This window comes from Hydractinia symbiolongicarpus, chromosome 12, assembly GCF_029227915.1.
Source record: "Hydractinia symbiolongicarpus strain clone_291-10 chromosome 12, HSymV2.1, whole genome shotgun sequence".
NCBI classification, from domain to species: domain Eukaryota; kingdom Metazoa; phylum Cnidaria; class Hydrozoa; order Anthoathecata; family Hydractiniidae; genus Hydractinia; species Hydractinia symbiolongicarpus.
This window is the reverse complement of record NC_079886.1, coordinates 15705015-15724897: the sequence shown is the minus strand read 5'-3', so window position 1 is coordinate 15724897 and position 19883 is coordinate 15705015. Positions and strand designations below refer to the sequence as shown.

At 37.9% G+C, this 19883-nt stretch overlaps 2 protein-coding genes across 3 annotated transcripts in view; both read left to right on the top strand.

The window, feature by feature from the left end:
• The first annotated feature begins 407 nt into the window (after nt 1-407).
• The window catches only part of LOC130622400 (INO80 complex subunit C-like), a 63455-nt gene continuing 43979 nt past the window's right edge, over nt 408-19883 (top strand). The window contains exon 1 of the mRNA XM_057437857.1: nt 408-417. The gene's annotated coding sequence lies outside the window, so the exon portion shown is untranslated. The remainder of the gene's footprint in view (nt 418-19883) is intronic.
• Nucleotides 12899-18748, top strand: LOC130622398 (aprataxin-like). 2 transcript variants are annotated; one of them, XM_057437854.1, is made up of 3 exons: nt 12899-16494; nt 16775-16831; nt 17463-18748. In XM_057437854.1, exons 1-3 carry the CDS (start codon nt 16432-16434, stop codon nt 18096-18098), a joined length of 756 nt encoding a protein of 251 aa, XP_057293837.1. In that variant the 5' UTR covers nt 12899-16431; the 3' UTR covers nt 18099-18748. The 2 variants fall into 2 exon arrangements, with proteins under 2 accessions (XP_057293837.1, XP_057293838.1); XM_057437855.1 differs by lacking the exon at nt 16775-16831 and having other exon boundaries at nt 15249-16494.

Genomic DNA, 19883 nt, shown 5'->3' with positions numbered 1-19883 from the left:
ACAAAAAGCTTAATCTTGTCCTCTGTTTGGTTATTCACAATGGACGCCAAATCCTCTGTTCTGTACAAACCATTCAGGATCTCGATCCGAGTCACCCTCTGATCGGGCCCTACCTTACGTATAGTAAACTCGTTGTTACTATACAGGTTCAGCCATATAGGTTGTATACTGATCGATGTCAGAGCCATACGAGTGTCCTGCCCTAGGTAGTCCTCAAATATCGAAATCTTTTCGATATCGGTGATGTACAGTTGTTTCATCCTTTGTTTTAAGAAAGGATGAACATGTATTCGTATAACCCCAAGGCAAAGTACAAAAGTAACAGGGGAGAATGGGCACTTAGTGTAACCAACTTGGAGCATCAGGGCTTGTACGTGTCTACGGACTCGCACATTGATGTTGCACTTCCTGAGTTTACCAAATGTGCCATAAAAATCCCCACCAATCTGCTGAATGACCCTGTTAGGGTGGGTGGGACAGGGCAGGCGTTGCACTACAGGAATATCCAGGATAATTTCGCTACCCATTGCGCAAGCACCGCATTAGGCATATCTGCCAAGCATCTGACGGGCTCCGTGCCCCTTGTTAATTCGATCTTTAAATTCCATGTATATTACCACATGCGTCGTATATTGGCAAGAATGAAGGTGCCCATGCCGTATGACGAAGGTTTCTTCCAGTACAAAAACCACTACTCAACCTCCGGGTATGCACAGGTATGTCGAGAATACGGTGCAGATGCCAATGCTTTGTATAAGTTCAAGGCTGTCATGTCGTCGTTGACGAATGGTAGATGGTGGGCTAAATTTATCATCCCCACAAGCCAGGGCCTAACATCGGAGGGCCTGACTAAGCTAAGTAAAAGTATCCGGGTTTATGTGGTCCTTTTGCTATGATCGCAAGCAGGGGTAAAAGCATCCTTACTTGTCTCCGGCACAGACAACTATACAGCAAGGCAAATTTTATTGCAGAAATTTGAGGCCATGGTCCAACGTCAGGAAAATGTGGGGCATGACATTACGGAATGCCAGAGGGTGTTGCAATATGCCCGAACTCCGGTAAATTTTGCCGTCATCCCCGGCGTGTACATGCTGCCTTCCGACATGAACCTGCGCATAGGAAAAACTGTGGGTTACAACAACAATATCCTCATAGCACCTGCTAATGTAAACGTGGGGGTGCAGGTCGTTGTGAACAACAAGCCTATTGTGAGGCATACTACGCCCCCCAGGCATACTATCAAACCACCCATACATACTGCACCACCCAAGCATACTATCAAACCACCTATGCATACTACACCTCCTATACATCCAAAGCATACCACACCTATTACACCTCCCATACATACACCCGATCATACCATACAGGCTATACCATCTATACCTCCCAAACATGCTACACCTCCTATACCCAAGCAAACGCCACAAAACCAGCATGAGGATACCAAGGCCGCATAAATAACGATAGGGGTAGGTGTCATAACTGCCATTATATGGCTTAAAAATAGACCTATTTCCTCATATAGAGCACAACAAACCCGGCAGCAGCCGCAATGGCCATGTACAGATGCTTGGCCGCATATTTCACAATAGTTGACGCTACCCTCAGAAAGAAGGAGACTACGGTACCGATTACTCCCGGTGATGCATTACCTGCCTTGGATGCCAGGTAATTAAGGAAGTTTCCGAGCCTTTCAAACTGTTTCTCCACAAACCCTTTTCCAGCCCCATCCACGGCACTTCTCCCCCTGCAGCACCTGCCGCTGCACTTCCTCCCGTGACGGAGAGCACAATAGTGGAAACCAGTAGGCCAATAGCGGAGACGATACTCGCTATGGTTATACCCTGCTCCCTGAAGAGTATTTTACTCTTCTCCAGCAAAGACATGTCATCTCCGGCGATCTTCATCAACTCGGCCTTGATATTTTCCCGATGCTTAAAAATCTCCTCCAATAGCAGCCCATGTTTGCTAAGTATATCCTTCCTATTCTTCTTCAAGTTTTTCAATATCCCTCTCAAGTTTGTCAATGTTCTTATTTCTTTTCGTTCTGGCCTTCTTCTTAAGTACTTTCAATTTAGCCTCTTTCGTATTGATTTTGCTATCCTAAGTTTTAAATTTCGAGCTTTATTTGCCTCATATCAACCTCGGGGGCATCGTCGTCGATACTGGGAAATGAAGTATCTACAAAACCCTTTATATTGTTTGCAAAATTTTGAACACTGTCTAATGTTTCCATCTGGATCATCTCATCCGATGCCTCCTTACCCCCTCCTTCTCCCTATTTAATACAAGAACATCGGCCTCATTTGCGAGGCCATGGATCGCTTCCATTTTGTTGGATGTTTGATAATCATCAAAACCTATGGCCTTCATACGCGCACTACCTAGCCTACTTCTGAGCTGTTTAATAGTTGGAAAGTTACCATCTTGCAACGTTAGCACTACTTCTGGTAGGGATCTTTTTCCCGTCACAATCTTTTTAACAACAAGTTGGTTATCCTCCCCTATTCTAAACCTGTCGTAATGTATCGCATTAAGCATAAGCCCCAGCCCATCCCTAAGATTCGTGTAAAGACTATCAACCTTTGATTTAAGAAGTATAGTTTCGGCCAACTCCATACCCAACCCCCAATCGCCTACGCGCACCTTCCTGCTGTTGTCCTGGGTTGAGGTCCCCGATGTTCCAGGGAGTTGTTGCGTTGACGGCGTGTCTTCCTTATCACCTTTATCATCTCTACCAATATCACCTTCATGCGTAAATATCGAATTATCTGCCATTTTATTAGAACATCTTTATCCTATAATAAACATGAATGCATTCGGAACGACTCTAGACCCCTACGCAGAAACAAAGCAGCTTTTCGGTATCAAAGGAAGGAAACAGAGGGTTCAGATACCTCACATACCAATCACGATTAATCAGAACGAAGACCTGTACGTTGATATTCCCAACATGCCCCAGAACGATGTCATTTTTCCGGGTAGTCTAAAGCTCTTATTCGACCTGACGTTAACAGGGACAAATACAAAGCGTACGATCGTGTCGAACATAGGCAAAAGCCTGGTAAAAAATCTACGCATTACGTTGGAGGGTAAGGAGGTACAGAACATCCTGGATTACAATGTCCTGGCAGTGTACCAGGACCTCTGGATGCCGAAATTTGACAGAGATAACAACCTCATCCTGGATGGTATAAACCCTAATGACGGGACCATAAGGGCCCTGCAAGTCAAAGCCAGCGACCATGTAGGTACGGATGAGCAGGAGGCGATTGTTGCCGCGTATGGTAACACCTTTTGCATACCCTTTGGAAAAATGTCTGACGCTGCCTACAAAATCACTAATATCAAGCTCGAGTTTGACAAGATTACTCATGAAGGTCTCGCGGGCGTTATGATGTCAAGGTATGCAAGATTGGCTCTACAATACGAATGGATACTTCGTAGCAAAGTAGTCATGATGAAAAAGGCAGATACTAGTTACAACCTCCAAATTGACACTCCTGCCAAATCCTTGAAGGGCATCTTGCTGTTCCTTGTAGATCTCGGGAAAGTGAAACCCTATGCTGTTGTCAATGAGGTTTTCTATAATTCCAGGATCGAGAGTATTAGTATAACCGTTGAGGGGGAACCCAATGAGCTATACTCCAATGCCATGCTTCCCAAGGACCACCTCGAGCAGATTATCAGCATTTTCGGTGCTCACGACAGTAATGTAACCATTGGCCAATTCTTCAACAAGAGATATGCGTTATTCATTGATTTTCAAGCCTCTTCCGATGATATTTTACATGGTAGCGGAAGACCCCTAAAACGTCTAAGTGATGGGATAACGTTGCATATGACAAAAAAGGCCGATGGAACTGGGGATTTTACATGCTATGTATACTTCGTTTCAAGACGGCCAAATGAACATCCTTGGTGGTAGGCTCAATGGTGTGGAATATTGAATAAAGAAACATGGCGACAATAGCTGTGATAGTGGTCGGGCGGCCATAAACGCCCTTGCATTCAGTGGAACAAATTTTCTATTCAGTAACCTTTTGGGACACGGTGAGGCAGAGCGCAGGCGTCATGACCATGCCGTTGAAAAACTTAACGAGGCTCAGGCAGAGTGGATACGAAAAAGGCAAGCCAAGCTTGACTGGTTCAATGAGCAAACTGAGATGCAGCTAAAGGGCGGTAAAAGCCTTCGTGAACTGCCCTTGGCTCCTTATCCCTGCTAGGGTTTGTGGCTTACAAATATTTATAAGAACGCGTTTTTAACATGTATAATAAAGACATGTTAAAATCACATATCGTTACAGATGAGGAGGCGGAAATATTAGGCAATATTTACTTTACCCCAGAACATCTGTGGACCGGGCGAAAAGCTATCAACTTATTCGCGGGGAAGAGCGGTCTATCCAAAAAGCTGGTAACCCACTGGCTATCCCGTCAACTCTTATGACTACGGCATCTCAAGGGGCCGAAACGTATAGACTACCCCTATTCTACCGTTACAGCACCCAACGAAATGTATCAGTTTGATCTGCTGTACATGCCCCATGATCGGTTGTATGGAAACACCTACAAGTATATTCTCACGGGTATTAACGTGGCCTGAAGGTATAAAGTAGCTAGACCCCTGCGCACCAAGAAAGTCAGCGAGGCCGCGAATATGTTAGTGTGACAACGGTAGTGAGTTTAAATCTGATGTAACCAAGCTGCTGGAGGATAAGGGGGTTGAGATTAAACGGGCTACCACAAAATACCACCACACATTTACGGCCTTTGTAGAGTCTTACAACAAGGTACTTGCCGAAAGGCTCTTCAAACCTCAGGATGCGCAGGAATTGGGTTCCGACGAGCCTAGTACCATTTTGGTCAAGCACTTATACACCATCATCAAAAGTCTAAACAATGCCAAGACTGCCATGATCGATATGAAACCTAACAAGGCGATCAAGCTTGAGGATGTGCCGCTTGCAAAAAGTCAGCAATACCCAGAGTAAAGACCCTTACCTGAGGATGGTCTCTACCTCTATCTGCTGCAACCCGGAGAGGAGCACGCTGCCACCGACGCCTGGTAGAGTAGTAAAATGTATAGGTTGGACCATATAGTAGCGGGTAGCCGTGTTTTATACTATCTAAAAGACGGTCCTGAAAGGAGCTTTGTTTCGGAGGAACTCATGCAGATACCGGAGGATGTTCAGGTTCCTCCGGAACATGTGAAGGCTTAGTAGACCCCTTCAATTAGCATACCTGATCGGAGTAGGGTGGCACTCTGGCCCTTCAACCCCATAATTTTTACTACCCGCAAGAGTAGTAAAAATTAGCGACTGCTAGTCCTCTAGTGCCGTAAAACCCAGATCATACAGATCATCCCGGGTGAGGTCGATTAGCCCAAAATAGTTCCTGAAACGTTCTACATGCCCATCCTCCTCAAACCGATTAAAGGCGTGTTTACCATTGGGGTTGTCGATAACAACAATCTCCTCGGATTTTGGGTATTTATCCTCGAATCATCTCCTTTTGGTACGGATAATACATCTTTGAACCCGCACACAGTAGTATGGAAGATGATGGTATTCATCGTTATCCTGTGCACTATGTTTTCTGTATATCATGATGACGTCGTCCTTACCTGGATCCTGAGCATGTGGTACGTACCGTTCTTTGAGCCTCGCATTTTTCTGGGTCTGTACTTCGAGTTCGTACCACAGCTCCACAAGTTGTTCATCCCTGGAGTCAAGATCGTTCTCGAGAATAGCGACGGCAATATCTCTGTCCTCAAGGGCTTTACGCCGCTCCTTGAAATCATCTTGTAATTTTTTCATACCTGCTCGGGCTAGCCATTTGATAACCCCTACAGCCCTGGGCTTTTTTGACCTACGCACAATTTTGAGGGCGCCCTCAAATGTGACGAATACATTATGCCTATTTTTCGCCTTACCAAAAGGGCATTTCCAAGATGCCCCCTTGAACCCTACTATTTCGGACCTAGTAGATAGCAACGTTGAAGGTATTGTCATATTTTTAATATTTTCATTACCCAGTCTCAAATCAGCCCTTTTAAACATAGGTTGATCCTGGTCGTCGGACAGGATCTCTATGGCTCCTGTGTTGAACATAACTTGCGACGACATCTTTCTAATATATCAACGTAAGCCAGAGGATTTCAACTTGGTCACTCGAGGATTTTCCAGGTCCTGGGATGCTCCAATCTCACATATAGGCATGCATGCTTGGATTTTTTCAGCTTGGCCTTGATATTTGGCCAGTCGGGGAACAAATTCGTCTCTTCGTCTATCATTTTCATATCCGAGCGTTCATGTGGATACCACAAAAACAGGGCCTTCTTTTGGCTCCTCAGATTCTTGGGCAAGGCGATATAGCTTTGGGTAAGTAACCAAAGACTGTGTTTGCGATGCCTTCCCGAAATAGCCAATTCAAGTAGGGATTGTCTCCGCTTGTCGAGGCTTTCATCGGCTATAACGTCGTCAACCACAAACAACGTGTCCTTGGCCGCCAATAACGACGACAATTTCTGAATCCATTCAAATAACTGGTCCTTAGGATCAATCAGAAACACATAGTTATCCTTTCAAAGTGAGGACCTCTCAAGGCATGTCTTATTCCATTTCAGGGTAGGGAACAGTATGACAATATTGTGGTAGTGTTTTTTAAACTCATTTTCCAGGATGTTCAGAACACGCTGTGTCTTGCCACAACTTGTGGGCCCTGTGTAAATTGCTGTGTGAGGGTTTCCCACAATGTCCAACATTTTATTTCAATAATTCGACCTGTCGTGAATCTTGGGGTATATTGTGGCACATGCAGAACAAATCCATACACCGCCGTAATTGTTCACCAAAGACCCTCGACAGGCAGGGCAGAGCTTGGTATTGTTGGTCTTTTATTCGAGGGGTAGTGGAGTATACATTAATTTTCCCTGCAGGTACCGCAGTACTTTGCGGTATGGCTTGACGAGTATTGTATTGTCCGGGCTCTCTCCGATGAGTTCAGTGTACTGGGGTATAATGTTATATGTCAACAAGGTATACAAGAGCCTTAAGCCCTCGAATTTCCTTATCAATATTGATAGGGTCTATGTCATATTCAACATCCTTGATGTCCTTAGTACGCCGCCTCGCCTTTGCTTTATCCAGGCAATCTATACAGCTCTTGGTTCGACTACTGCCCCTAATTTTAAACTTGTCAAGGGTTAGAAGGTGCCTGCAATGCTTACAATATGTGGTTTCCATTTAGTATTACGGTATACGTCTTGTGCAGTGCCTTAGCAACATCAGCGAGCGTTGGAGACCTGCTAGTTTCCTTGTATCCAAAGGGTGTCTTGTAGTGGATATACAATTCGAAGTTCTCCCAATTATTACCCTCAGTAAATATGATCGCTTGAATATGATCCTGCAACATAATTATGAGCTCATGCAGAGGTTTTATGGATGTACACGCTTGCGATCCTTTGACAGTTTCTTTTTATCAAGGCAGGGAATACACGTACTCGTAGATTCACTATTTCCCTTGATCTTGAACTGGTTTAAGACTAAAAAGCGTTTACATTTTGAACAAATCTTGGTTCCTTCCATAACTCGTTTTTGTGCTTAGGGACAAACACGAGTTTTATCACATGGTCTATTTTGGAGGTATCAACGATTTTTTGTATCATCCTTGCTTAATAGCGTATTCGTCGAACAAAATAGCTTCCGTCATATAGCCTGCGAGCTTCAGACCGTCCTCCAAGTCCATCTTAGTGCCAGGTCTAGAAACCCCTAGAGCCTTCTTTGCCCCTATAAGGATCAGGATTGTATATGATACTAATCTGACAGACTCCCATAAGGAGTCAATAACCATCGTTTCCTTAGGGCCCATATTGCTATCATCCATATGCTTGCTTGCTGCCATTTATTAAGTGTCATTTTTTGGAAAAAATCATTACATCTTAAAAATATTGATATTTGACCTGGTTTTGCCCTGTTGAGGCTCCGGTGTGTGGTTTTGAGATTTGTTTCCGGACCTATACCACCAGAGAGATATAAATGGTGCGTTCAGGCACACGCACACGGCATCATTGCAAAAGGGGAATTCACCGAAATTCCCGAATCCACCCCTTCCGGCAATTCCGACAAATCCGACAATTCCGGAAATACCGATAAGAATCCTACGCATGCGCAATAGCGACTAGCGGGAATAATGCTGACATCAACAAAATTTCGAGCATGCGCAATTGAGTAGGGGAGAGTCCCATACTCAAAGGGTTCTCTTCTCAAAGCTCTGGTTGAGGTCCTAAGGTTTTCAAAATTCGCGTTAATTTAATGACCGTTAATTATTTGCCGTGTTAATTTAAAGACTGTTAATTTCATGACTCGTTAATTAAAATGCTGTTAATTTGGTGACTTTTTTCATAATTAAAACCTAAACAACCTAAAAATACTTTTTTTTTACAAATTTACTACTGTTTCCTCCTCATCAGACAATAGCTAAACAGGTTGTTTTTTTCAGCGATATTTTTTAAAATAGCTTTTGTATCATTTTCATACTCTGATCCAAGTAGAAAATTATCTGAAAGCACTTTTTCTTTCAAAGTTTTTAAATTTTAAACATTTTTTTTCAAACAACAAAATTTTTTATTTGGATTTCCAAACCGTGCTTACTAAAACAGGAAACCACCAAAAACCACCAGGAAACGAGCAGAAATGAGCAGGAAACAAACAGAAACGACCAGAAACCAGCAGTTAACAAATAATAAAACCTGTGCTCTCTCTCTCTGTGACCCATGGAGGACTCACCAGAGTAAAATAGCGCTTTACCCTGCAATATTTATTTTCACATATAATATCTTCAAAACCCCAGCTCGTTTTAAACTCGGCCGAAAGCTTCGTTTTCATGTAACTGACTGCACGATTTTCCCGTGACTTTGCGAAAAAAGTTTTGTGTGAAAGAAAAGAAAAACATGTCTAGACATTTAAAAATCATTCATGAAGAAACTTCTAAATTTGTTTAATTTTTGTTCAATATGAAATAGTTGTTGCTCGCGATATGCATGATCCATGTCATTTTTAGTTGCCTACTTAAACCGTTAATAGGACAGGAATGTTGAAGATATCATACAAGCTCGTCTCCAGGGCTCTTGTACCCTTATGTGTTGGCATATCATAGGCGTAGAAGAGCCCTGGAGACGAGTTTATCATACCCAGACATAGAAAAACCAAAATAAAAATTTTATAAATTTCCAGACATGCGTGAAACAAAAATTTCATTCATTTCACCATTCATTCTTTTCGAGTTTTTCCTCTGCCGCACAGGTTGTTATTTTCCAGCGGTTATGAAGATGATATCAAATGCGCGAACGTGTAACCATCAAGCTAAAAAAGAAGAAAGTTGTTAAGTGGGACCCTGAATAAGTGGAACTTTCACTAATTTCGGAGCAAATTTCTTGGTCCATTAAACCTCCTTACTAAATCCAAGCAAAAATACTTCGCTTAAGAGAAAAGACCCCAGATAAGCAGGACCTTTTTTTACGGTCCCTTGAGCAAAAAAACTTTGGCTAAGTGAGACATCAATGCAATGGCTTCCCAGAAAAAAACAAAAAATAAATGAAACTTGGGCGCATAATCAAGCATTTTGGTAACCTTTTTCGCCTGTCATATAGCCATTTGCTCTTGTATTTTGGGCTTTTTGATGGTTTTCTGCTCGTTGTTTTTGTCGTTTACTGCTCGTTTCTGCTTGTTACCTGGTTGTTTCTGGTGGTTTCTGCTCGTTTTCGGTCGTTTCCTGTTATAGTAAGTACGTTTCCAAACCTCCTTGTAATAAAGGAGACCACTTTATTACCTTGGATTCGAGTGTTGCTGTAATTTTTGCTTCGAATGATATTGCATATTCTTAAATTTGCGTTAATTAAACAGATTTTTGAAAAACAACCTTTCTGAACCGCGTTAATCAAATACCTTTTACAAAAATATTTCATTGAACCGCGTTAATTTTTGACTCGTTAATTTCATGGAATAAGGTATATGGCAACTTCCATGGCATAAGACAGGGGAGCAGCCAGCGTTAGTCAACCACCTGAACTACAACCAACTGACAATTCAGCCATGCAAAAGCCATTTTCAAGTACACAAGTCATAAAAGAATTACAATCTGTAATCAATGTATACAATCTGTAATTACAATCAATAATATCGAATGGTACGATCATAAACTTATCCTAAGGGGGAATTGTTTATCTGAAAAAATAATAATGGCAGAGACACAATATTTCTATTGAGAATTGGCTTTTTCCTACGGATCAACAAAATCTGTTTTATTAACTTCAAATCAAAATTATTAGTGGTGGAGGAGAGTATAGAGAAAGTTTTTCACCCATTACCGTAATTATTCTAATTTAGTGCGGCCGAAAAAATAATTATTTTGGATATGCCGCATTAATAATTCGGCGTGGCTAAAGAACCGGTACCAGCTCTTTAACTAAAGAACCGGTAAATGTTTAGCCGGCTCTTTAACTAAAGGGCCAGTAAATTTTTAGGTCACGTGATTAATCTAGACCACCATGCTATACGGAGTGCATTCCCTCCATGCGCGCTCTTTCCAAAATGGTTCTCATTGCGGAAGGTTAGTTGTACTCTTCGTTTGAAGAATTATAACAAAATTAGCTTGTATAAGCAGAGAAATTTTACTGAATTGTGGATAATGGATTGATTTATGCTTTTTGTGAGAAGATTCTTCTAAATTGTCAGCTCTTTTATTTTGTAATGTTTTCCATAGAACTATGCAACAAGGATGCCCCTTTACCATGTCTATACCAGTGTCTATAAGGATGGAAAACACTTGCAAGTAAATCCTGTCAGTGAGGTAAGTATGCCTTATTCTATGCACATCTACCTGTTTAAATTGTTACATTTTTCTTGGTTAATCTTTGCCTTTAACAATTATAAGATGTCCATCTGCAGTAAAAAATCTTTTGTATAATTTTGACAATTTAGGAGAATCTTCTCACAAAAAAGCATACATAAAAAAAAAAATTCCTTACGATGAAGTTCGCAATCCTGATGACCCAAGTGATTTGAGCGACCTTCCTCCGCTAACACAAGCATACTTTAACTCGTAATATTTCAAATCAGGATTTAATTCATTTTTAACCCTTCCCTGTGCTGCTTTTATAGTTTTACAATCCCTTATCCACAATTCAGTACAATTTCTCTGCTTATACAAGCTAATTTTGTTATAATTCTTCAAACGAAGAGTACAACTAACCTTCCGCAATGAGAACCATTTTGGAAAGAGCGCGCATGGAGGGAATGCACTCCGTATAGCATGGTGGTCTAGATTAATCACGTGACCTAAAAATTTACTGGCCCTTTAGTTAAAGAGCCGGCTAAACATTTACCGGTTCTTTAGTTAAAGAGCTGGTACCGGTTCTTTAGCCACGCCGAATTATTAATGCGGCATATCCAAAATAATTATTTTTTCGGCCGCACTAAATTAGAATAATTACGGTAATGGGTGAAAAACTTTCTCTATACTCTCCTCCACCACTAATAATTTTGATTTGAAGTTAATAAAACAGATTTTGTTGATCCGTAGGAAAAAGCCAATTCTCAATAGAAATATTGTGTCTCTGCCATTATTATTTTTTCAGATAAACAATTCCCCCTTAGGATAAGTTTATGATCGTACCATTCGATATTATTGATTGTAATTACAGATTGTATACATTGATTACAGATTGTAATTCTTTTATGACTTGTGTACTTGAAAATGGCTTTTGCATGGCTGAATTGTCAGTTGGTTGTAGTTCAGGTGGTTGACTAACGCTGGCTGCTCCCCTGTCTTATGCCATGGAAGTTGCCATATACCTTATTCCATGAAATTAACGAGTCAAAAATTAACGCGGTTCAATGAAATATTTTTGTAAAAGGTATTTGATTAACGCGGTTCAGAAAGGTTGTTTTTCAAAAATCTGTTTAATTAACGCAAATTTAAGAATATGCAATATCATTCGAAGCAAAAATTACAGCAACACTCGAATCCAAGGTAATAAAGTGGTCTCCTTTATTACAAGGAGGTTTGGAAACGTACTTACTATAACAGGAAACGACCGAAAACGAGCAGAAACCACCAGAAACAACCAGGTAACAAGCAGAAACGAGCAGTAAACGACAAAAACAACGAGCAGAAAACCATCAAAAAGCCCAAAATACAAGAGCAAATGGCTATATGACAGGCGAAAAAGGTTACCAAAATGCTTGATTATGCGCCCAAGTTTCATTTATTTTTTGTTTTTTTCTGGGAAGCCATTGCATTGATGTCTCACTTAGCCAAAGTTTTTTTGCTCAAGGGACCGTAAAAAAAGGTCCTGCTTATCTGGGGTCTTTTCTCTTAAGCGAAGTATTTTTGCTTGGATTTAGTAAGGAGGTTTAATGGACCGAGAAATTTGCTCCGAAATTAGTGAAAGTTCCACTTATTCAGGGTCCCACTTAACAACTTTCTTCTTTTTTAGCTTGATGGTTACACGTTCGCGCATTTGATATCATCTTCATAACCGCTGGAAAATAACAACCTGTGCGGCAGAGGAAAAACTCGAAAAGAATGAATGGTGAAATGAATGAAATTTTTGTTTCACGCATGTCTGGAAATTTATAAAATTTTTATTTTGGTTTTTCTATGTCTGGGTATGATAAACTCGTCTCCAGGGCTCTTCTACGCCTATGATATGCCAACACATAAGGGTACAAGAGCCCTGGAGACGAGCTTGTATGATATCTTCAACATTCCTGTCCTATTAACGGTTTAAGTAGGCAACTAAAAATGACATGGATCATGCATATCGCGAGCAACAACTATTTCATATTGAACAAAAATTAAACAAATTTAGAAGTTTCTTCATGAATGATTTTTAAATGTCTAGACATGTTTTTCTTTTCTTTCACACAAAACTTTTTTCGCAAAGTCACGGGAAAATCGTGCAGTCAGTTACATGAAAACGAAGCTTTCGGCCGAGTTTAAAACGAGCTGGGGTTTTGAAGATATTATATGTGAAAATAAATATTGCAGGGTAAAGCGCTATTTTACTCTGGTGAGTCCTCCATGGGTCACAGAGAGAGAGAGCACAGGTTTTATTATTTGTTAACTGCTGGTTTCTGGTCGTTTCTGTTTGTTTCCTGCTCATTTCTGCTCGTTTCCTGGTGGTTTTTGGTGGTTTCCTGTTTTAGTAAGCACGGTTTGGAAATCCAAATAAAAAATTTTGTTGTTTGAAAAAAGAATGTAAAAATTTTAAAAACTTTGAAAGAAAAAGTGCTTTCAGATAATTTTCCACTCTGATCAGAGTATGAAAATGATACAAAAGCTATTTTAAAAAAGATCGCTGAAAAAAACAACCTGTTTAGCTATTGTCCGATGAGGAGGAAACAGTAGTAAATTTGTAAAAAAAAGTATTTTTAGGTTGTTTAGGTTTTAATTATAAAAAAGTCACCAAATTAACAGCATTTTAATTAACGAGTCATGAAATTAACAGTCTTTAAATTAACACAGCAAATAATTAACGGTCATTAAATTAACGCGAATTTTGAAAACCTGCGTTAATTTCATGACTCGTTAATTTCATGGAATAAGGTATCTACATTATATATTTTTGGCTATTTATTAGTTGAGAAAAGAGTACCGTAATCAAGCAATCAGATCACAGCAATTAAGTAAATAACCTTTTTATGGACCAGGATGGAAAGAATAGATTATTAAAATCTTTCCTTATACTAAAATTTTGCTTTATATACGTTACGTTCTTTTTTCTAAAATTTTGCTTTCTGAAGTGCAGGTTACCATAGAAGTTGATATAGGAAAATACCATTGATATAAGTATTTCTGACAGTGACTGCACAGATAAGTGGGAATATTATAAAAGGTATATAACAAAGTTGTTATTGAGAGTATGAAATTGATAAACTTGTTTTCATTGGTGGGGTATAATTTTGTTTTATGAAATAACATCTAAAAAGACAAGCAACAAACTTGGGATTCACATTATATCTGACCTGAATAATCAATTATCATCCGGTTGATTTGGTCAAATATATATTAAAAAAGGCACCTGCTTCAAAATGTGGGTGTGCACAGACGAACAGCCAGGGCTAGTAAACAATTGACACAAGGACTCACTGCAAAAAATAATTGCCTAATCGACCCAAGGGCGCTAGGATATCTCGCACTAGTGCATTGGTTTTAGCATAAGAATTCCATGAAAGGGGTCATGAATCTTTGGGAAGTAAAAAAAACCCTGATAGTGTAAATGCCTGAGAGCTTCCAACATGTGTGGCAATTGCAAAGAGAAGTATAAAGCTTTCTTTTTTTAGGCTCTCATAATTCTTGTGGCATGTCTTGATTAATTGGTATGGTTCAGAAGTGAAAACGAAACAAAGTAGTGGTAGAAAATGTATTCTTAAATAGTTTGCAGTTATATTTGGGGTATGGGTTGAGGTGCTAGGGCTTCGTTAGAAATTATGTGCTGAATTAAATTACTGACATTGTAACAGACAAGACAATTGACAAATTACTGACATTGTACCAGACAAGACAATTGACAAATTACTGATATTGTAACAGACAAGACAATTGGCACTACATGCCTTAGACAACGGACTCTTGACTCTTGACACTATATGACTATTATGGTGAGTGTTTATTGCAAAGGTTGGCCCATAGGGCTTCTTTTAACTGCACCATATGGCCACTGGCTTCTTTTGGACATGATGACAATCGACTCTTGACACTACAGTACAGTCCAGATGTAAGCGTACGCGTACGCTCAAGTTTCACACCTTTTTCTCGGAGGCGGTAGTTGTTTGTCTTTTGTTCTTATTAATTATCTTGCGAGTCTTGTAAGTCATTAACTTGTGCGTAATAAACAAAAGATTATTGAAGAAAAAATAGCTTATTATAACTGCGCATAACTATTGTCAAATAGTGTTAACATAACTATTCCCAATAGCATATTGCAAATGTTATCAACTCTATCAATGTGACACGAAGAGCCATTGTTTAATATTTTTATTAAACAAAAGTTTTGCGTGGAAACTAAATAAACTAGCGAAAAGGCATTGTTGGTTGCGCAGGTTAAATAAAGCTTTTATAGTAATTATATAGATAGAAATTATTATATCATAACAAAGATTGAAACTTTTAGATCGCATTTTAAAAGTTTAAAAAAAAAAAAAACGGCGATAGAAATGTTGTTTTAGATCGCATTTTAAAAGTTTAAAAACGAAAAACGGCGATAGAAATGTTTTTTTTAGATCGCATTTTAAAAGTTGAAAATCGAAAAACGGCGATAGAAATGTTTTTTTAGATCGCATTTTAAAAGTTTAAAAACGAAAAATGGCGATAGAAATGTTTTTTTAGATCACATTTTAAAAGTTTATAAACGGAAAACGGCGATAGAAATGTTTATTTAGATCGCATTGTGAAAGTTTAAAAACGAAAAACTGCTATAGAAAAGCGTTTTTAGATCGCATTTTAAAAGTTTAAAAACGGAAAACGGCGATAGAAATGTTTTTTTAGATCGCATTTTAGAAGTTTAAAAACGAAAAACCGCTATAGAAAAGCTTTTTTAGATCACATTTTAAAAGTTTAAAAACGAAAAGCGGCGATAGAAATGTTTTTTTTAAATATTTAGATCATTGGACTTGTTGTTTTTTAAAAGAGCTTGTGTTTTTTTAAATAAATCGAGATTAAATCGCATTACTATAATTAGTTTCGTTGTTAAAAAAATATAAATTCAATGGCCTTCGCGTTTAATTTATTCTCGCGCAGAGTATTGTTTTTAAACAATGTTTCTTGCTATGCTTTTGTTTTTAACACGAAGCAATTATTTTCGCGCAATTTGAAAGGAACTCGCTATCCTATTGTTTTTTTTAATGAAAGCAATTATTTTTGCAAGTTGAGCGTACACTTACATCTGGACTGTACTGTACATGTCTATTATGGTGAGGTTTTTATTGTAAGGATTGGCCCATGGGCTTCTTTTTGTTGACCTTATGGCCACTGGCTTCTTTTCACATTTTGACAACCGGCTTTTGACAGTACATGACAACTAATGACAATTAAACACTTGTCTTGTTATAACAGACTGACATAAAGTGACACGCTCTGCACAAAAAACTTACTTAACCCTATCACTGTAAAGAACATACAACTCTGAGCTTAAACGGAATAACTCAGAAAGCCTGGTACCCCTACCAGAATTAGTTGAATTATAAGAAGGAAAATGGCACAGAGATGGTTGATTCTGCCTCTGGACTGAAACCTTGGTGGGGTCTATCAGCCAATTGAAACATGCCCCTCTGCAAGGAAACCTTGAAGCTAAATCAAACAACGACCATCAGACTGCGCTGTGCCGTGCATCCAGTCACCATCCACATCAATGAATGCATATAAATGTGTCAGTTTGTTCTTGTTCTCATTCCATCACCAACGTCGTATTTACGTGACCATAGAAACGTGAGTGATATAACGTATACTAGATTGTTATTGTCCTCATGCCATTGCCAATGTTGTATTAGTGTGCCGATTATAGAAGAAAACAAAACAGAACTAATCAGTCATTAATCAGGGAGGGTGGGCAGGCAAAGGTCTGAACTGTTCAAGATCAAGAGGCTTACTGTGTTCTACTCCATATTTTAACCCCCTGGTTGTGGTATGGACCTATGGCCTTAACTAACAAGCTTAAGAAAGTCTGTTGTTTTGGTTTAATAAATATAGTGTTGACTATTTTTCATAGGTCACCACCACATCTGTAAAATTAATAATGCAGAATGACAAAACACTAGTGAACCAGGTTAGCCTTATACTAGGAGTTAATGGAGACACACCTTTCCTTCTGTAATCCCAATTAACATGTGCTAAACTTTTAGTTTAGCCCATAAAATTATTTTTCATGCTTTGAAAAAGTATAATGGTGTGATAACCAGATCTTTCTTATTCTGAAAAGCTCAAAGCCATGGCAAAATAATCAATTTCATACACAAAAGTTTGAATATAAAGCATGGAGTACAAGTCCCATAGAACCTACCTTCCCATTGATGTGCGAAGAGCCGTAAAATACAAAGTAAAATACAGTAGAGTAAAGTAAAATACATGAAACCTATCTGCGGTTTTCAAGGTCTACTTCCAATTTCAGAATCTTTAAGGCTAATGAAGGAAATTTTTAACGTACAGTGTTTCTTGTTAAGATTATTTTTCTGGTCAACTTTTTAAATATTCTTTATTGATTTGCTACTTTTAGTATAAATTTTCATTTTCACTTTGTAAAAAGTTGAAAACGAGAGCTTCACTATTTTTAAAAATGCTATTGACGTCAATCTGTTTATTATAATTTGTTAAGAATATTTCCTCTTTGTCTGTTACAGACAGACGTAGCACTTGTAACAGCAATCTAGTTCTTATCTTTTATTACTATGTAAATCTAGGAGATGAATGAAATGGAATATCATCCTTGCCTGAAAAGACCATCCTTATCAGAGGATAAACCAACTACTTCAAAAAGATATAAAAATGAAATAAAAGGTCATTGGACACAAGGCTTAAAACAAGCTCTAAGAAATGAAAGTAACATTGAGCTTGAAACGAATTTGGTTTCAGTTATTAAAGACAAATACCCAAAGGCAAAATATCATTATCTGGTGATTGTAAAAGCCGAAAATATTTCAAGTGTTAAATCATTAAATAGTACACATATCGATCTTTTAAAGCACATGATCGATGTTGCACAAGGCCTTGAATCTAGCATACAAAAGAATGATAGGAAAGCCACTTTTTGGAAAGGTTTCCATGCAGTACCAAGTATGACCTTAATGCACATGCACGTTATCAGTATGGACTTTGATTCAAAATATCTACGGCACAAAAGACATTGGAATTCATTCACAACTGATTTTTTTAGACCTGTATCATCAGTGTTAAAACAACTGGAAGATGAAGGATGTGTTACGATCGATAATTTCTTTTACAAACAGATGCTTGAAACACCTTTAAAATGCCATTTGTGTTCAGAGAAGCCAAAAAATATGCCAAGACTAAAAGACCATATCAAGACACATTTTTAAAAATTAATTTAGTGAAAAGTTAAAGAATTTCCTCTGTGATGTCCTGTTTCCCTAGATTGATCTTCCAAGATTTTTAGATATATTAGAAAGTTTTACATTACTGGAAAAAGGTATCTTGGCATCATGTCCCTCCATCATGCATGTCATGATTGCTATAAGATAGATTATTGTCTTCATAGAACTGAATGATATCAGCTACCATATTATTTAAAAAGTGTCTGTAAAGCAAAAACCAATAAAATATAATTCTGATTTTATTGCTCCTTTCACAATATCAGAAAATACGTAAAAAAAATTTAAAATCTATTGTTCAGTACTTTTTCGCACTGTGAAATTGATTTTTACGCTCTCTATAACACAATCCTGAAGAACATTTTTCTTTTGTCTTAGATGTAATCAGTTTATATCTTTGCAATCACATTGAACAAATTGAAATGATTCGCTTTTGATAATAGGGCAGTATGGTAGGTCTTACTTCCCTGTGTTATTGACAACCTAGTGTCCAGAACTTTAGTGATTATTAGTGTTGAAATATTAAAGAAAGTACAAGTAAATGTTAAAAATACAATTATTTTTTGTATATATTTTTTATATAAACTTATATTTTTTTATTTTTTATAAGCTTAATATAAAAATACAATAATAAGACACATGCAGCTATAATCTTCTCCATTACTAGAATTGATTTTAGCATATATACACACTGTGATTCCTGCGTTCACAATTAGCATGTTGCATAAGCACATTGGTCTTTTTTTATCCTACACATTAAGAAAAAAAAAATATTTCTCACATTTAACACATTGTCACGCATGGAGACTCCCATCGAGGACACTATTATGTGCTTAATGCAATAGAAATTGTAGGGCAAAAAAAGCCATCACATATCGTTCTCGTCACACACGCTTCGCAATTGTTGATATTAAGATACCATTTTACAGTACTGTATACCAATGTTTCAAGATTTGGGTTTATTACCTGTTATTTATTTTTTATTTTTTGTATGAAGTTGTCTACTTTTAAAAACCAGAGTCTTTCATATTATCAGGAGTTTTGTATTCTGGGACAATGTATATTTGGGCGAACGCAATTTAATCAGTCGTTTTACGGGCCTGACTGACCATATTTCTTTAAAAAGCTATAAAATAACAATACATGTTTTTTATTAGTGTATCATTATTAGCGTCCGCTAAACTTCCCATATTTAATTTAATTTAAATATTTGTGTCCTACAAGTAGTTGTACAGTTTAAGTATAGACTCTGTTTATGACTTCTTTGTTTATAGGTTAAAATTCCCAGCATTGGCTTGCATTATATTTTTGTTTCCTGCACCAAAATAGCATTCCCTATTATGTGGTGTACAGGATTAATTTTGTTACTTCGTATCAGCTTTGTAAATTTAGATTTTTTAAGATTGCGCATTTAGAAATAATTTTTTGTGCCAATGCTATATTTTTTATATTTTTATGATAGCTATTTTATATTTATAATTATTTTTAATTTGCTAACTGACCGTTTAAAAAAAATCTTTGTTGCCTGCAAAACAACTAATTAAATTGTTCTCGCCTTATATGTCAATTTTAGTACAGTTGTTCTGCTAAATATTTGTTTGCTTTTGGAACAATTTTGTAAAAACTTGTTCAAATATTTGTGTTTAGTAAAATTGTTTTTGTATATATATAAAAGGTACACATGGCAAAACTTTCTTTCAGAAATGGTTATTCAAATATAAAAAATACAAAAAAAACAGAAAAAATTATAAAATTTAAATAAAAATCCTCTCT